At 42.8% G+C, this 15,384-nt stretch overlaps 2 protein-coding genes across 3 annotated transcripts in view; one reads left to right on the plus strand and one right to left on the minus strand.

The window, feature by feature from the left end:
* Nucleotides 1–15,384, minus strand: part of LOC134822825 (ATPase family AAA domain-containing protein 2-like) — a 32,362-nt gene that overhangs the window by 6,877 nt on the left and 10,101 nt on the right. The window contains exons 4-19 of one of the 2 annotated variants that reach the window (XM_063834090.1): nt 11,921–12,054; nt 11,609–11,733; nt 11,424–11,474; nt 10,829–11,239; nt 6,947–7,176; nt 6,666–6,797; nt 6,388–6,526; nt 6,124–6,233; nt 5,797–5,961; nt 5,153–5,261; nt 4,787–4,933; nt 4,458–4,511; nt 1,470–1,604; nt 1,050–1,204; nt 543–722; nt 4–142 (exon numbers count right to left, since the gene is read on the minus strand). In XM_063834090.1, coding sequence (XP_063690160.1) covers nt 4–142; nt 543–722; nt 1,050–1,204; nt 1,470–1,604; nt 4,458–4,511; nt 4,787–4,933; nt 5,153–5,261; nt 5,797–5,961; nt 6,124–6,233; nt 6,388–6,526; nt 6,666–6,797; nt 6,947–7,176; nt 10,829–11,239; nt 11,424–11,474; nt 11,609–11,733; nt 11,921–12,054 — 2,416 coding nt within the window. The remainder of the gene's footprint in view (nt 1–3; nt 143–542; nt 723–1,049; nt 1,205–1,469; nt 1,605–4,457; nt 4,512–4,786; nt 4,934–5,152; nt 5,262–5,796; nt 5,962–6,123; nt 6,234–6,387; nt 6,527–6,665; nt 6,798–6,946; nt 7,177–10,828; nt 11,240–11,423; nt 11,475–11,608; nt 11,734–11,920; nt 12,055–15,384) is intronic. The other variant, XM_063834091.1, reaches the window with a different exon arrangement.
* Nucleotides 2,322–4,076, plus strand: LOC134822826 (uncharacterized). The gene is made up of 2 exons (XM_063834092.1): nt 2,322–3,097; nt 3,289–4,076. Exons 1-2 carry the CDS (start codon nt 2,411–2,413, stop codon nt 4,000–4,002), a joined length of 1,401 nt encoding a protein of 466 aa, XP_063690162.1. The 5' UTR covers nt 2,322–2,410; the 3' UTR covers nt 4,003–4,076.

A 15,384-nucleotide genomic window follows, 5' to 3' on the forward strand; every position in this document is an offset into this window, starting at 1 on the left:
GACCATGTTGAGAAGTGACGCTGAAAGATCTGGCTATCTCGGAGGTAAGGAGAGGAGTAAAGAAGTTGGTAATGTTAGCAGTGGTAGGAGGACGGAGATCTACTCTTTCTGACTCGGAGAAAAGATCACTGAACAGGGAACCCTGATAGAAAAATAATTAAATAAGAGACGCACACAGTTCAGTCGTAATCATAAACTATTAGTGTAACTTTACAATTTACGTATCAGAAATTGTAAATCTTCAAATGTGAAAAATTTCATTGTTTGCAACATAATATTAAGCTCGTTTTTGAAAACATTTGAAATTCTCAATACTATGTCAATTTCTATGACGCAGATAGAGCAGTACCCTACCGTTACAGTTTCGTGCGCCCTCCCTAATTTTTCGCCCCTTTTTGTTCATGCTCATTTTCATGCCTCTTGTAATTGATCGTGCCAACCGGACGATGAAGAGGCTCAATTTTGTAACCAGTCCTCCCCTCTCTAGAACAATAACTAGACAACAGTAACTATATAACAATAACTAGATAACAGTAACGAACCTCTTGCAGTGTATCACAGGTGGAAAGTGTAGCTATCAGCACCATGTTACACCCAGGTAGTGTGTCTGATAGGAGTGTGTGTAACACATTACACACTGATATGTTACACGAACTCTCTAGAACGTCCATAAACGGGATGTACAGGATACTGGGCGCTCTCTTTCTAGCTCCCGTCACAATCTGCGTGTTTGGTTTGGTAAGAGCAAAAACTGGAGGTTATCTGCTTATTTATATTTAATAAAAGCATATTATGTAGAGTTTTTGTTTACTGTTGTTAATGATTAACAATATCAACAGTTCAATTAAAATCTAGGAGTATTTAGTTTTGATAATCTAACTATCTACTGAACAATATTTAACAGTTGAACTAGAATTCAGTAAGTACTTAAATAAGCTAAAATAGTACTTAAATAAGTATTTAAATAAGTTAAATTAGTACTTAAATAAGTTAAATAAGTACTTAAACAAGTTAAATTAGTATTTAAATAAGTTAAAGCACCCTCCTACCCTGGCTGCAGCCTCCTCTAGACTCCTGTAGTTAGGATCGTTGAGAGAAGTCAGTGATACCTCGTGTAGTGACACTTCCTCGAACACGTGCAATAAACTGCTCATAACCAGTGTGTTGTGCGATGTTATTAGGAGTCGTGGTCTGTGGCTAGGGACTGAGGGAAATTGGGAGATCATAGTTTGGAGCTGGTTTGGGGCCCGGGTACAATGTACATTGTAGAACTGATTTCCCAAGTTAAGCTAATTCAATAAACACAAATATTTCACTTAAACAAGTAAACTAGTGATTAAAAATAAAATCGTGCAGAAATAATAGGGTACGGATAAGTGCTTAAATAAGTGCTTATCGATGCTAGCACAGCACCGCCAGTTGTACATGTATTATATATTAGCTCAATTTCAGACTTCAGCTCAAATTACCTTTTGAATAGTAAGATTCAAGAGTAGAGAAGAACTGATCGATATCCTGATAAGACGTGTTTCTAGCTGATGCTCCTTTGTAAATTTCAGGTTCTCCTGCCACTAATTCTACTGCCTCCTTCTTTTTGTCGCTTCCTGGGAGAAACAAGTGGGTTAGGGGGGTTAGCTCATCTCTTGACCATGTTCACAGGTAATTCCGTTGGCATGCACGACGCACGTGGCTCTTACTCGCTGACAGAATTATCCTTCCCGTCGGTTTTTTATGCGCATTTTTACTATCGGTATCACATTTAGCAGGATCGGAGCCGAAAATTGTTTTGCCACCTCAGCTTTTGGGAATTAGTACACAGACTATAGGAATCACCTCCTGTTCAAAAAATTATGTACCAGTTATAATATATGATTAGTAAACAGTGCACAGTACATTAGTACATTAGTACATTAGTACATTAGTACATTAGTACATTAGTACATTAGTACATTAGTAAACAGTACATACAACTTTGGACAATTTTTAATTGGGTCTCAGGTTTGATGAGGGATCTTTAAGAATTTAAACTCAAATACATCGTGTAAGTTCTTCAAAAGGGCCGAATAGTAAATATATTCGAGTCTGTGTGAGTGTAGGCTACGATATTTTGATGTGCTGTCCCACGCTACGCACAATTTTCAATGCGGTAGGTATACATCTGCCTCTTATTTCCTCACATTACAATATGCACTTTGTTAGTTCGTTAACCTACCTGTGTTCTAGTTAAAAGTTTATAGGTTACATTTTTCGGAACTTACTTAACTGTTAGTTTAAATCGGTTCAAATTTATATAAATCATCGTTTGCCTTGTGTTGGTCATACTGGAATCAATTGGCTTCGATACACAACTTATTAAATCATCAACAACTTAAAATAAATTTCACGCCAGGAAAAGAAACAAACTCTAGCGATGGTCCAAGTAATTAAAAAAGAGGAAAACGTTCCCATCCTCAACTACAAACTGAAACTCATATATTTCGTCATTATCGTAACTGCGATGGTAGTCATTTACATGCTCACGTTTGGAGAACGAGGAACATCATACCAAGAAGGTCAAATCCACACAGATAACAGAATGAACTCTAAATCTGTAGAAGTGGAGACATTTTCAGAGGTGACCGAGGAGGGGACTGAACAATCAGATTTAGACATGACTGCTTCACTTGGCTCAATATTTCCCACTTCTTCAGCGAATGTATACAGTACAAATTCGTTGCCCCAGCAAATTGACGGCGGTCAGCAACCTGTAATACAAGATCCACAACTAAGTCAAGTTCAACAACCTGAGCAAAGTGTAATCCAGCAACCGGATCAAACTTTAGTACAACAACCCGTACAGCCTCAACAGAGTGACATTCCACAGCCTGTTCCTCAACAACCTCTGGAGAATCAACCACAACCAGTAATCCCACAAGTCCCCCAAACTCCGCTTCAACCAGTAGGACAGTGTCCAGCTCTTGACATGGGTGGAATACACGACAGGATTACAAAGAGTTGCGAGGTGGACCGGTTTAAGAACAACTGGGTTGAACTGGTGGCTATGTACGATATCGCTCCTCATCACCTTCTTTACGATGTGGATAGGAACTACGTCTGGGTAAGAGAGTATAATATTTTGTATTTCCTCTGCATTTTGCTGTAATTTTAGAAACATGATCTTATGATCTAATGTATGAATAAATATAAACTTAGTTTTATCATTAAGTGAACGATACTTTGTTTGAGAACTAGGCTTTGATTAGCAGATCAGTTTAAACAAGCTCGCGTCTTATAACAAATTCTATGCAGGTGACGGTCCCCAAAATAGCGAGCTCCAACATAAAACGGGTAATCATCAAAGAGAAGTTTGGCTACGAAGAGGGAAGCGAAGAAATGGAACACGCACTATTCGCACCCCACGTAACCCTAGCCAAGTGCTGCCTCCTTACTGCTGAAGTAGCTAGAGAATTTTATTCCTTACAACGAGCCTTCACTTTCGCTTTCATCAGGAACCCCTGGACACGACTTTACTCCGCGTACAAAGACAAAATAGTTAAATTCAAAGGGTTCGACGACTACTACTACATCAAGAAGATCCTGTTCACAGTGCGAGACTGGACCTGGGAAGAAGTAAAGAATGAACCAGCTGTTAGGGAGGCAGCCGGAACAATTACCTTCACTGATTTTCTTACAATGTTAGCCACGACTGACGCCGAGAACTTTAACGACCATTGGAAACCCTGGTTCTTGTTGACCCAGCCCTGCATGATAAAATATGATTATATCGGGTACCTGGAGGACATTGGCACTGCGTATCAGGTTGTTAAAAATAAAGTGTTCAGTGATCTGGATATTGATCTGGGAGAGAGATATGCAGGATCCTCAGGGAGTGCCGGTACTATTGAGGCGTATAAAGTCGTGCCTAAACACGTGCTAGATGCTATCGTGGCCAAGTTTGAGGATGACTTTAATATTGGAGGTTACAGTACGGATATAAACTGTATTGACCAACTACATGGATAGATGGGATACAAAAATACTGAATTCACTAATCATTCATTTTATGTATGTATTTATAAACGATAAATTGGCAGCAATTTGATTGATGCTGATGTTGATATTAGGGGTTTCAGTAAAGATTTGCAATATATTGATCAGTTGCAATTTGCACGGATTGAGGGATAAATAGATATTTACATTTTCTGTTAATGATATATTTATTAATAATAAATTTGTTTTTCATAGTACGATAAATTTACAGCAAAAACTTTAATCAATAAAGTCTAGCTTGAGTAATTTTTTTCAGAGAAAATAACTTCAAAGACAAAGAAAATATGCAGTTAAATGAAGAAAGCCTAATCAGTAATGAAAAGTTAAAACCACGTGTGTTGCAGGATAAAAAGAAAGCTTTCACCAATAAGTACAAGTGATTAAATGCTATGAGAAAGTGCATACGAGCAAAGCAATCTCTGATGCACCTCTAGATCGAGAGCCTTTCCCCCGAGAAGACGGTGACTTTGTTGTGCTGTGCTCTGTGGAAATGAGTGTGAGTTATAACTTTTTATAAATAAAACATAAAGGGTGATTTATTAACGCTTAGTTATAAACATTAAGCGATGTGTTATAAACAGTGGGATGTGAACAGTATGAGATGTTCGGGGATACAATGTTGTATTAAAGTCTGGTACTGGTACTTTCTTTCTCGGAAATAAAGAGGTTGTTACATGAAACCAAAGGCTTTACATACCATGCGACACTTTATAATATGAACACTTAAATACAAAAACTAACAACTATTTCCAAATACCTGATGGAGAGATATAAGCATGTCCGAGACTAGAACAGTTGGCTTTAGCAGAGGGCATAACCCTGGTGATAAAGCGGACTAAGTCCATGACCGTGTCTGATAACAAGGGTCGGATGTGCTGAGGTAAAGGCAAGTGGGTGTTTTCACCTGAACAGTGGGGTTCTTTTAGCTTCACAGACACTTCCATTAGTGACTGTATTAAAAAGATGCTCTTTCATGGTGAATACTCAAGACCGCGGATATTTCAGATTATAAGGGTTTACATTTACTAAAAGAAGCCTAAGTCGGAAACAAGCGTCTTAATTTCTATCTACAATCATCCTCAGTTTCAACTTTCACAGTCTGACAATCTATGTGGCGACTTACTTGAGCGAGCTTGAGCAGGTTGAATTTTCAATAAAGCCTGGTAAAAGTCCTGGGCTCTAACTTTTATACTGGCAGTGTCCAGTAACAGTCTCTTGTTCGTTTTGTAGATCTGAGATTACAATGGTCAATTTGTTTTCAGCTTTTTTAAAAAGCTTCATAAACTTCGTAAAGAATTTGTACCTTTACTATTTTCTATCCTCACTGTATTTCAAACTTGACGAGCTTAGATAACTCCGGCAACCAGGAAAACCCCGAGAAATAGACTTAAATGTGTTTTATTTCAAGAGCAAAAACGTTTAGCAAATTTAGCCCGCCAATGAAGTATTACAGTAGTAAGTGTTTTGTTGCTTCAAGTTGCGTTATAATTAGTTCACATAATATAGCTTTACGCATAAACTTTAACTTTTCATTACTTATGTTGTGAAGATTATTAATGATGGGGTAAAGAATTTCAATTAAGGAATACTTGAAGCAGTATTATGAACCCCATCGATGCCCTTGCCTATTTCCCATTTGACAAAAAATTGAGGAAGAAATGGGCATGAGGTCTTCTTGGTGAGAATTATTGCACTATTCATGCGTCAATAATATTAATAATTAATGAAATTCATCGCTATTTTATAAAGAATAAAATAATGCCATACCTGAGGATACCGTCTCCTGAGAGCACCTAGCGCGCTCTCTGTAACCAACGACTTGAGATCAGCCCCACAGAAGCCAGCAGTTCTATCAGCCAGCACAGACAACAGGTCCGGGTGAGGGAGGGGGCTCCACTTGTTGGTGTGTATACGCAGGATCTCAGCCCTGGCCTGGGGAAAAGGAGGGGTTGCTGGGGCTGCCAGGGGTTAGGGGCTTCATTCAGTAGTTTCAATAGGCAGAATGATGGCAGGGAAATGTTTGAAGGGGAAGCATCAAGCAAATTTGAAGTTGAATTTCGATCAAGACGTAAGGATAAGCAATTTCAAACTGACCGAAGCGGAGGGAAGTGGGAAATGGAACTCTCTGTCGAATCTGCCGGGTCTTCTTAGAGCAGGATCAATAGCATCCAGTCTGTTAGTCGCACCAACTACCACCACTTCGCCTGATGAGAGATGGTATTCACTACAATATTTACTGTTCAATATAGTTTCCGCTCAAAATAAAAAGACTGTGAATAAAAATAGGAACACTCCACACTCCGTCACTCCAAGCAGCCTTGTTTACGTCCTGAATTCTGAATTCTGAACCAATATTACCTCTACTATCTAGCCCGTCCATCAAAGCTAACAGAGTGCTGACAATAGAGGAGTGTATCTGCTCTTGACGTGAGCTACGTACTGGAGCTAGACCGTCTATCTCGTCAAAGAATATGATACTCGGTCTCATTGAGTATGCCTGGTTCAGGAGGTTTGGTAAATGAAGGGCAAAGAATGCGCAGATATCATGGAACTTAATAATTTATATTTACAAAGTATGGAAACGAACAGGTTGTTTTAAATGACGATCTGTTAAGTATCATAATATGTCTGATCACCTGATCGAAGAGAAGTCGAAGTTGTCTCTCACTTTCCCCCACCCACTTGCTAAGACAATCTGCTCCTTTCCTCATAAAGAAGGATATCTTCTGACCGTCCTTACCACACTCATTTGCCAGCGCCCTTGCTACCTATTGTAATTTGAAAAGTATTTAATTTTAAAAAAGTAGAATGTCAAGCCTACGTGGTTCAATAGCATAAGTCTCTGGTTCAATAATTTCTGATCGTAAAAGACTGATTCGATTTCGTAACTTTGTAGATTGAAGGAATATTTGCTTACCAAAGTTTTACCAGTTCCAGGACTCCCATAGAATATAACCCCTCGGGGAGGTGCAATGTTGAACTTCTCAAACACATCAGGATACAGCATAGGGAACACAACCATTTCTCTAAGAGAGTGAATGTGCTGGTCCAGTCCTCCCACTGAGGTGAAGTCAGTGGATTTGTCTAGTGACATGGGGTCTATATCAGCCATACTGGCTCCAGCTTTTTGTCTTTCTCTGTATACACCTGGGAAAGGGTGGGTATTGACGGTTTCATACGATATTAACTACATTTAAAGGGTTTTCAAGTTATGTGCTTTGTTTTTGCAAATATTCATTCAGTCACGAAATAGGGGGGGGGGGGGGGGGATCATGTTATTTTTTGTCCGTTTTTGTCCGTTTTGTCCGTTAATTTTTGTCCGTTTTGAAAATATAGCTGCCAAACGGACAAAAACGGACAAAAACGGACAAAAACGGACAAAAACGGACAAAAACGGACAAAAACGGACAAAAATTGTAACTTTTTATTCAAATTTTCTCCACAATTTGTAACAGGCTATCTGCAGAAATGGGTAGCCCGGTTAATGACCATGGTCCTTTCTCAAACTTTTAATCCTCAATTAGGCACAAAGAATAGTCTACACATTTTTTAATAACATAAAAAGGGATGAAAAGTTTTATTACTGGAGAGTAAAACTTTGTTAAACACAAAGATTCTTGAGCACATTTTGGGTCAGACTCAAATGCGTTTAAAAACATTTTAGTATATAACAATAAAGTATGTAAACAATAACACCAACAATAATTATAAATTGAACAAATTATTGAGAGATGAAAAAGAGGAAGAGGAGTAGGGGGACTGAGGAGGGGGACTGAGGAGGAAGAGGAGGGGGGACTGAGGAGGAGGACTGGTGAAGAGGACTGATGAGGAGGAAGACTGAGAAGTAGGAGTAGGGGGAGGACTGAGGTGGGGAGGACTTAGGAGAAAGAGGAGGATTGAGGAGGAGGAGGAATGAGGAGTAGAAAGAGGAAGAGGACTGAGGAGGATCAGGAGGACCCAGGAGGAGGAGGAAGAGGAGGAGGACTGATGAGGAGAAGGAGGACCCAGGAGGAAGAACCAGGAAGAAGAGGAGGAGGAGGACTGAGAAGGAGGACTGAGAAGGAGAATGAGGACTGATGAGGAGGATGAGGATGAGGAGGAGGGTGACTGGGGGAGGACTGAGGAGTAGGAAGACTGAGGAGGAGGAAAATGAGAAGGACTGAGGAGGAGAAGGACTGAGGAGAAGGAAGAGGAGGAGGACTGAGGAGGACCCAGGAGGAGGAGGACCCAGGAAAAAGCCCCAGGAGGAGGATGATGACTGGGGAGGAGGAGGACTGATGAGGACTGATGACGAGGACTGAGGACGAGGAGGAGGAGGAGGAGGACTAAGGAGGAGGACTGAGGAGGACTGATGAGGAGGAGAAGGAAGTGGATGAAGAGGATGAGGAGGACCCAGGAAGAGAAGGAGGATAACTGAGGAGGAGGAGAAGGACTGAGGAGGAGAAGAGGGATCCAGGAGGAGAACCCTGAACCCAGGAGGAGGAGGAGGAGGAGGACTGAGGAGGAGGACCAAGGAGGAGGTTGACTAGCGAAAGGACTGAGGAGGACTGAGGATGTGAAGGAGGACTGAGGAGGAGGAACCAGGAAAAGGAGGAGGAGGAGGAGGACTGAGAAGGCGAAGGAGGACTGATGAGGAGGATGATGATGAGGAGGGGGGTGACTGGGGGGAGGACTGAGGAAGAGGGTGACTGGGGGAGGACTGAGGAGGATGAGGAAGACTGAGGAGGAGGAGGAAGAGGAGAAGGACTGAGGAGTAGAACGACTGAGGAGGAGAACGACTGAGGAGGAGAAGGAGGAGGAAGAGGACTGGGGAGGAGGAGGACTGTAATTGAGGAGGAGGAGGAGTAGGAGGAGGACTGAGGAGGGGAGGAGAAAGAGGACTGAGGAGGATCAGGAAGACCCAGGAGGAGGACCCAGGAGGAGGAGGAGGACCCAGGAGGAGGACCCAGGAGGAGGAGGAGGAGGACTGAGGAGGATGACTGAGGAGGAGGAGGACTGAGGAGGAGGAGGAGGACTGAGAGGGAGGAGGACTGAGGAGACATGAGGAGGAGGAGGAGGAGGAGAAGGACTGAGGAGGAGAAGGAGGAGGACGTAGGAAGAGGAGGACCCAGGAGGAGGACTCAGGAGGAGGAGAAGGAGGACTGAGGAGGAGGATGAGGACTGAGAAGGAGGAGGACTGTGGAGTACTGAGGAGGATGGCTGAGGAGGATGGCTGAGGAGGATGACTGAGGAGGATGACTGAGAAGGAGGAGGACTGAGAAGTACTGAGGAGGATGGCTGAGGAGGAATGAGAAGGAGGAGAACTGAGGAGAACTGAGGAGGAGGAGGACTGAATAGGAGGAGGAGGGGGACTGGGGGAGGACTGAGGAGGAGGAGGACTGACGAGAAGGATGAGGAGGAGGACTGAGGAGGACTGAGGATTGAGGAGGAAGAGGAGGAGGATGAAGAGGAGGAGGACCCAGGAGGAGGAGGACTCAGGAGGACTGAGGAGGAGGAGGACTGAGAGGAGATGAGACTGAGGAGGAGGAGGAGGACTGAGGAGGATGGCTGAGGAGAATGGCTGAGGAGGATGACTGAGAGGGAAGAGGAGGAGGAGGGGGAGGACTGAGGAGGAGGAGGAGGAGGAACTAGGAGGAGGACCCAGCCGGAGGACTCAGGAGGAGGAAGAGGACTCAGGAGGAGGACTGAGGAGGACTGAGAAGGAGGAGGGCTGAGGAGAACTGAGGAGGATGAGGAGGAGGACTGAATAGGAGGAGGAGGAGGGGGACTGGGGGAGGACTGAGGAGGAGGAGGAGGAGGAAGCATCTAAATGTTATTTCCATTTTTGTTATTTTTTGTCCGTTTTTGTCCGCTCTATTTTTTGTCCGTTTTGAAAATATATGGTTCCGAACGGAAAAAACGGATAAAAAACATGACCCCCCCCCCCCCCCCCCCAAGGAGGAGGAGGAGGAGGAGGACTGAGGAGGAGGACTGAGGAGTACTGAGGAGGATGGCTGAGGAGGATGGCTGAGGAGGATGACTGAGAGGGAGGAGGAGGAGGACTGAGGAGAAGGAGGAGGAGGACCCAGGAGGAGGACTCAGGAGAAAGAGGAGGAGGAGGACTCATAAGGAGGAATGAGAAGGTGGAGAACTGAGGAGGAGGAGGAGGACTGAATAGGAGGAGGAGGGGGACTGGGGGAGGACTGAGGAGGAGGAGGACTGACGAGAAGGATGAGGAGGACTGAAGAGGACTGAGGAGAAGGATGAGGAGGAGGACTGAGGAGGATGACTGAGGAGAAGGACTGAGGACTGAGGAGGAAGAGGAGGAGGATGAAGAGGAGGAGGATAAAGAGGAGGAGGACCCAGGAGGAGGAGGAGGACTGAAGAGGACTGAGGAGAAGGATGAGGAGGAGGACTGAGGAGGATGACTGAGGAGAATGACTGAGGAGGATGAGGAGGAGGAGGAGGATGAGGAGGAGGAGGAGGAGGAGGAGGAGGAGGAGGGGGAGAGGAAGAGGAGGAGGAGGAGGAGGAGGAGGAGGAGGAGGAGGAGGAGGAGGAGGAGGAGGAGGAGGAGGAGGAGGAGGAGGAGGAAGAGGAGGAAGCATCTAAACTTTATTTCCATTTTTGTTATTTTTTTGTCCGTTTTTGTCCGTTTTTGTCCGCTTTATTTTTTGTCCGTTTTGAAAATATAGCTGCCAAACGGACAAAAACAAGATCCCCCCCCCCCCCCCCCCCCCCCCCCCCCCGAAATAGACGTTTATCCTGTTAGATCAACATTTCTGTGAAATAACATAAGGAAAATGGCATCATATTCTACCTTTTTGAATATCCTCGATAGTAAGGTTCATGGGCAGACACCTCGCTCTAGCCTGGTTCATACTCTTCTTCTTCCTCTTCTCAAACTTCACCTCATCTTTCTCCGTCTCACTATCTGACTCACTGGTGGTACTATGGTGTCTGGTCCTTCTTATGGTGTGATCCTTTCTCGAACGGCCGGGTCTCCCTCGTCGTGAGGGGAACCTCTGGTGGTAGCGTTCCGGACTGAAAGACCGGTGGTACATGCCCCGGGGTTTGTGTTCACTGAAACTGTTGTCCTCGTAGCGGACTACTTTCGGGGGTTTGCGGCGGAGGGAGTAGTTTCTGTTGCTGGCTCGTCTGGAATCGTCTAGATCTTCTGCTTCACCTCCTTCTCCTTCTCCCTCTTCTTCTTCCTCTTCGTCAACTTCATCTGTTGGAATGAAAACATTTAAATGAAAACATGTATCAGAAATAGAGACTATATCGTTTAAAAAGTAAAAAGGACTATACGAGCGAATCCTAAAGCTCATCAGAAAGATCATTGGGATCATTTCATATTTTGCAAGTAAATTACAAGTCAACTTACAAAACCAAATGGAGTTATTTCAAATTACCTTCGTCTTCTTCATCGTCCTCCTCCTCCTCTTCCTCTTCAGATGATGTTCCTAAAATAGCTCAGTAAACGCTCATATTTCAGCATTTCATGAAAATGTGTTTTCCTTGTAAGTTCTCGACCTCAAGAAAATCCCAAATAGAAACAACTTAAGTTCTCTGAAAAATAAAAGAACAAAGTACTCACTGTGATGAACCTCCCTGAAGTCCGGAGCCTCATATCTCATGACGATCTGCCTCTCTCGTCTCAAACTATACGGCTTGTCGGAGGTGTATCTGATAGCTTCTTCTGCGTAACCTTCACCTAGGTCCCTGTGGTAAGAGATTTAAATTTCAGCGAGATGAGAGCGAAACATAACTTTGAGTTTTTTTTCTTAAATATAACATCAAATATCAAACTTTTGGAATGCTACCTTTATATAATTATTTGACCATATTGTGGCTTGGCTAGCTCGCGCTCTTATGTAAAGTAACCGAAGCACGTGTCGTCTGAACTGACCTCTTCAGTCTGGTAAGGGCGGTGGTGTGTCGCCTGCTGGGGTGTCGTCGTGTTCTGCGAGGAGAGCACCCTGGAGGAGAGAGAGTACGGCGGGGTTTCCTGACTATCTCCTGTGTTATCAGCGGGGCTAGTACCTGAGATTAGACATGTTATGTCCCAGTGTGAGTGCCATGTTGGATAGATTTATATCATGGCTAGTATCTGATATTGATATCCGTCGGTCTAATATCTATAATGGGCATTGGGCAACTTATACTAAGTAAATTTCTCGGACCTGGAATTTTAGCAGTATGAACTTCACTGCAATTTCCAATCGTATTATAAAATATTTAAATTTGTTAATGAATTTAGAACAATGATTCCAACTTAAACTCATTATATGCAACGAATTATAAAAATGAGAATATTGAGAAAAATTGACATAAACATTTACAGGCAACATGACGAATGCGGAAATTGAGTGAAATTGTATTCTTTACATCAAAACAGTGATAACAGTGGTCATTACAACCCCAATCGCACAAAAAACGCAGAGATTAAAATGTGACATGAAATAACAGCTGCTAGATTAACTAAAGTTTAGAGGTGGAAGTGTCTGATACAATGGTCTGTTTAGTGACTCCAGAACAATTTGAACCAGCACCCCTACTCTTCAAAATATCCCTGCACCTCCTCTCGGCAGCGCTCTGATAACTCCTATTCCTCAGCAAATACACCACAGGGTTCACACATGAGTTAAGAGTCACGCACAACACGTACGTGACATTCCATGAATAGTTCCAGAGGAAAGAGGAACTGTACCGTTCTATCATCTCCCCTCCCCGCACTCTCAGATCAACGTACACTGAGTAGTTTATGAAACTCGGCAAGTTCAGGACTATGTACACTAGGGTTACCATGGTAACGGTTATTGATGCATGCTGTTGGATGTTGGAATGTGAAGAATTTGAACTTTGTGAAGAGGCTCTGCGTGGCATGTGCCTGGAAAGCAAGAAAACAGATACCAAACAACTGACAATAATGGGGAGGATAGGGAGGGCTAGCATGGTGCCAGCTATAGTCAGTTGTGTAAGCTCGTGTAAGGGTGACTCTCTGCTCTCCCAACAGTACTGATCACTAGAGGTATAAACATACTTAGCACTCTCCAGAAACAGAGACACAGCTCCCCTAGTGAGCAGCAGGAACATGTACACTAATATACAACACGTGACCCGACCACGTGGTATCTTTATCCGAGGCTTCATCAGAATCACAGTCCTGATAGTGCTCATGGTGAGGACCAGGAATACTGAGAAGAACGGCAGAACGTTCCAGAGGATTCCCCACGTCGTGCAGAATATATTGTTAGAGAAGACGGCAGGGTTTCGTGATCTGAGGAAACCCTCGGCTACTGGGAATGAGGTTGATAAGATTGAGATATCTGTGCAGATGATGGTCAGGTAGATTGTGTTAAAGATAAGGGTGTGTTCCCGTAGTATTTCACAACCCTGGCTGTTTCTCAGCGCTTGTTTTCTCTGTTGTGTAAAGAAACAGAGGGACGCTATGTTAAGGGGAAGACCGAACAGTGAACAGAGGATGTAGATGACTCCAAGACATTTGTCTACTATGTCGCTGGGGACCGGGTATACAACTGTGGTGTTCTGTGGTAGAGTCATTGTCATCCCTGGGTGGGTTTAGTGACGGGTAACTATTTGTAATAAACAGTTTATGCTTTTATGAAATAGGTGGCTATTTTTATGATAAAGATTAAACTATGCAACGAAAATGAGGGAGGGAAAACAGACTTGAAAACTAGTTAGGATGTAAGGATGCGACCTTAATTGGAATAGTTCTTTGAATAAGCATTTTAGACCATGTATTGCTTACTTTTAATCGCTTGTAAAGTTGTGTTGCAAAACTGTGATAAAAACAATAATAAGAAACGTGCCAATCGCGAGCTTTCAACAGCCTTGCTCGCTTATTTTGTAGAAGAAATGATACATGACACCTTCTTACCAATATACTGCAGAATCTAGATCAGTGTACTGCAGTATTCAGAAAGATACGTTAAGGGAGAATAATGAATATATCACCCAAACGCCTTACAGAACTTATCATTTTGATTGGTATGCTGAGAACGGCATTTTATACTGCTTCCTTACTCCTTAGTCGTATATAAATGTGTCAAACGCGGATTTTTGTACCAAAAAATTTTGTACCAAAATTTTCCAACCAGTTGTCAGGGCTATCAGATTTAAAGAGAAAACATGACCCGAAAGCCGTAGAGCTCATAATCATATCGGTAAGCAAAGATCAGCAAAGAATGACTCGAAATTATAAAAGTAAATATCTGTGATTGAGCTGAATAATTTATGGGAATATGTATGATGTCAGATGTGGCAACTGGCAGCGGAGATCAAATACAGGCATATTTTAATGTTCATCCAACAAAGCGGCAATTCACACGATTGGGATATAATCAGGAAATAATCGGGTTATAATCAGGTTTGATCTTGGAAATCATATATTCGTAATGTTATCCTGACACGACAAAGAGTTAACATTACTATTTCTGAAAACAAACCAAAGCTTGTAATATTTGAGATAAAAAGGTGGTACGCACGGTTCATAACCGGTTGGCGGTGGTTCAAACGTGAAATTAAGAAAAGCATAACTTGACGAATTCATTCTTTGGAATGTACCACATTTTTTACTTGTAATCTGACCCTTAAAGCACTTCACACCCCCTTCATATAAAAGGGAGAGATATGAAGTATTATTGTTGACCTGTCAAGTGACAGTAAAGACAGTAATCAACTGTATATATATTATTATGTATTGAGCAAGCGACTGCAGTTGAACGAAGACCTAGAAGTTTCTGCGATGATGTACAGCTAATGTTGTTGGGCTGCATCTAGATCTTTCCACGTGTTATCCGAGCCTCAAAACACAGAACATATTTACTTCTATACTAAATTAATGAGTTTGACTTGCATGTAAGTGTGGTTGTTGAGCCGCGCCCGTCACCTAGTTACATACTGTGAAATTACGGGTATACAGTGTTACTGTTTTGCTCTTAGGCTTATTAAAGTATATTAAAATGTAGGATTTTTTCCAATTTTGACCCGGGGATATACTTTAATATACTGGGGGGGCCGGGGGGGGGGTCCAACCCGATTTTTCCGATCATTCCGATCCCGATTTTGGCCTCATCAACCCTCATATCGGAAAAATCGGGAAAATTTAAATCTTCCCTCTGAGGTTTCTAGGCGATATATGTAGCTATTTCTGTACTTAAATATGACAAGAAATCGATTGGTGGTGGTCCCAGAACCCCAAAATAGTTTCTTGTTCCAAACAAGAATCGTTTCGTCCGAAAAACAACACAATGTCGTACCAACTCTTGTTTGACAGAAACATCCACCCCGGTCCACAATTGAAAGAGGTACGGTTGGTAATAACAATCGTAACAAATAGCGAACGCT

This window comes from Bolinopsis microptera, chromosome 11, assembly GCF_026151205.1.
Source record: "Bolinopsis microptera isolate Bmic1 chromosome 11, MBARI_Bmic_1.0, whole genome shotgun sequence".
NCBI classification, from domain to species: Eukaryota; Metazoa; Ctenophora; class Tentaculata; order Lobata; family Bolinopsidae; genus Bolinopsis; species Bolinopsis microptera.

Bases quoted from the DNA above. Each gene is read 5' to 3' on its own strand.
- LOC134822826 (XM_063834092.1), top strand. From the start codon at position 2,411: ATGGTCCAAGTAATTAAAAAAGAGGAAAACGTTCCCATCCTCAACTAC. The intron at 3,098-3,288 runs GTAAGAGAGTAT...AATTCTATGCAG, and splicing joins TGGATAGGAACTACGTCTGG to GTGACGGTCCCCAAAATAGC.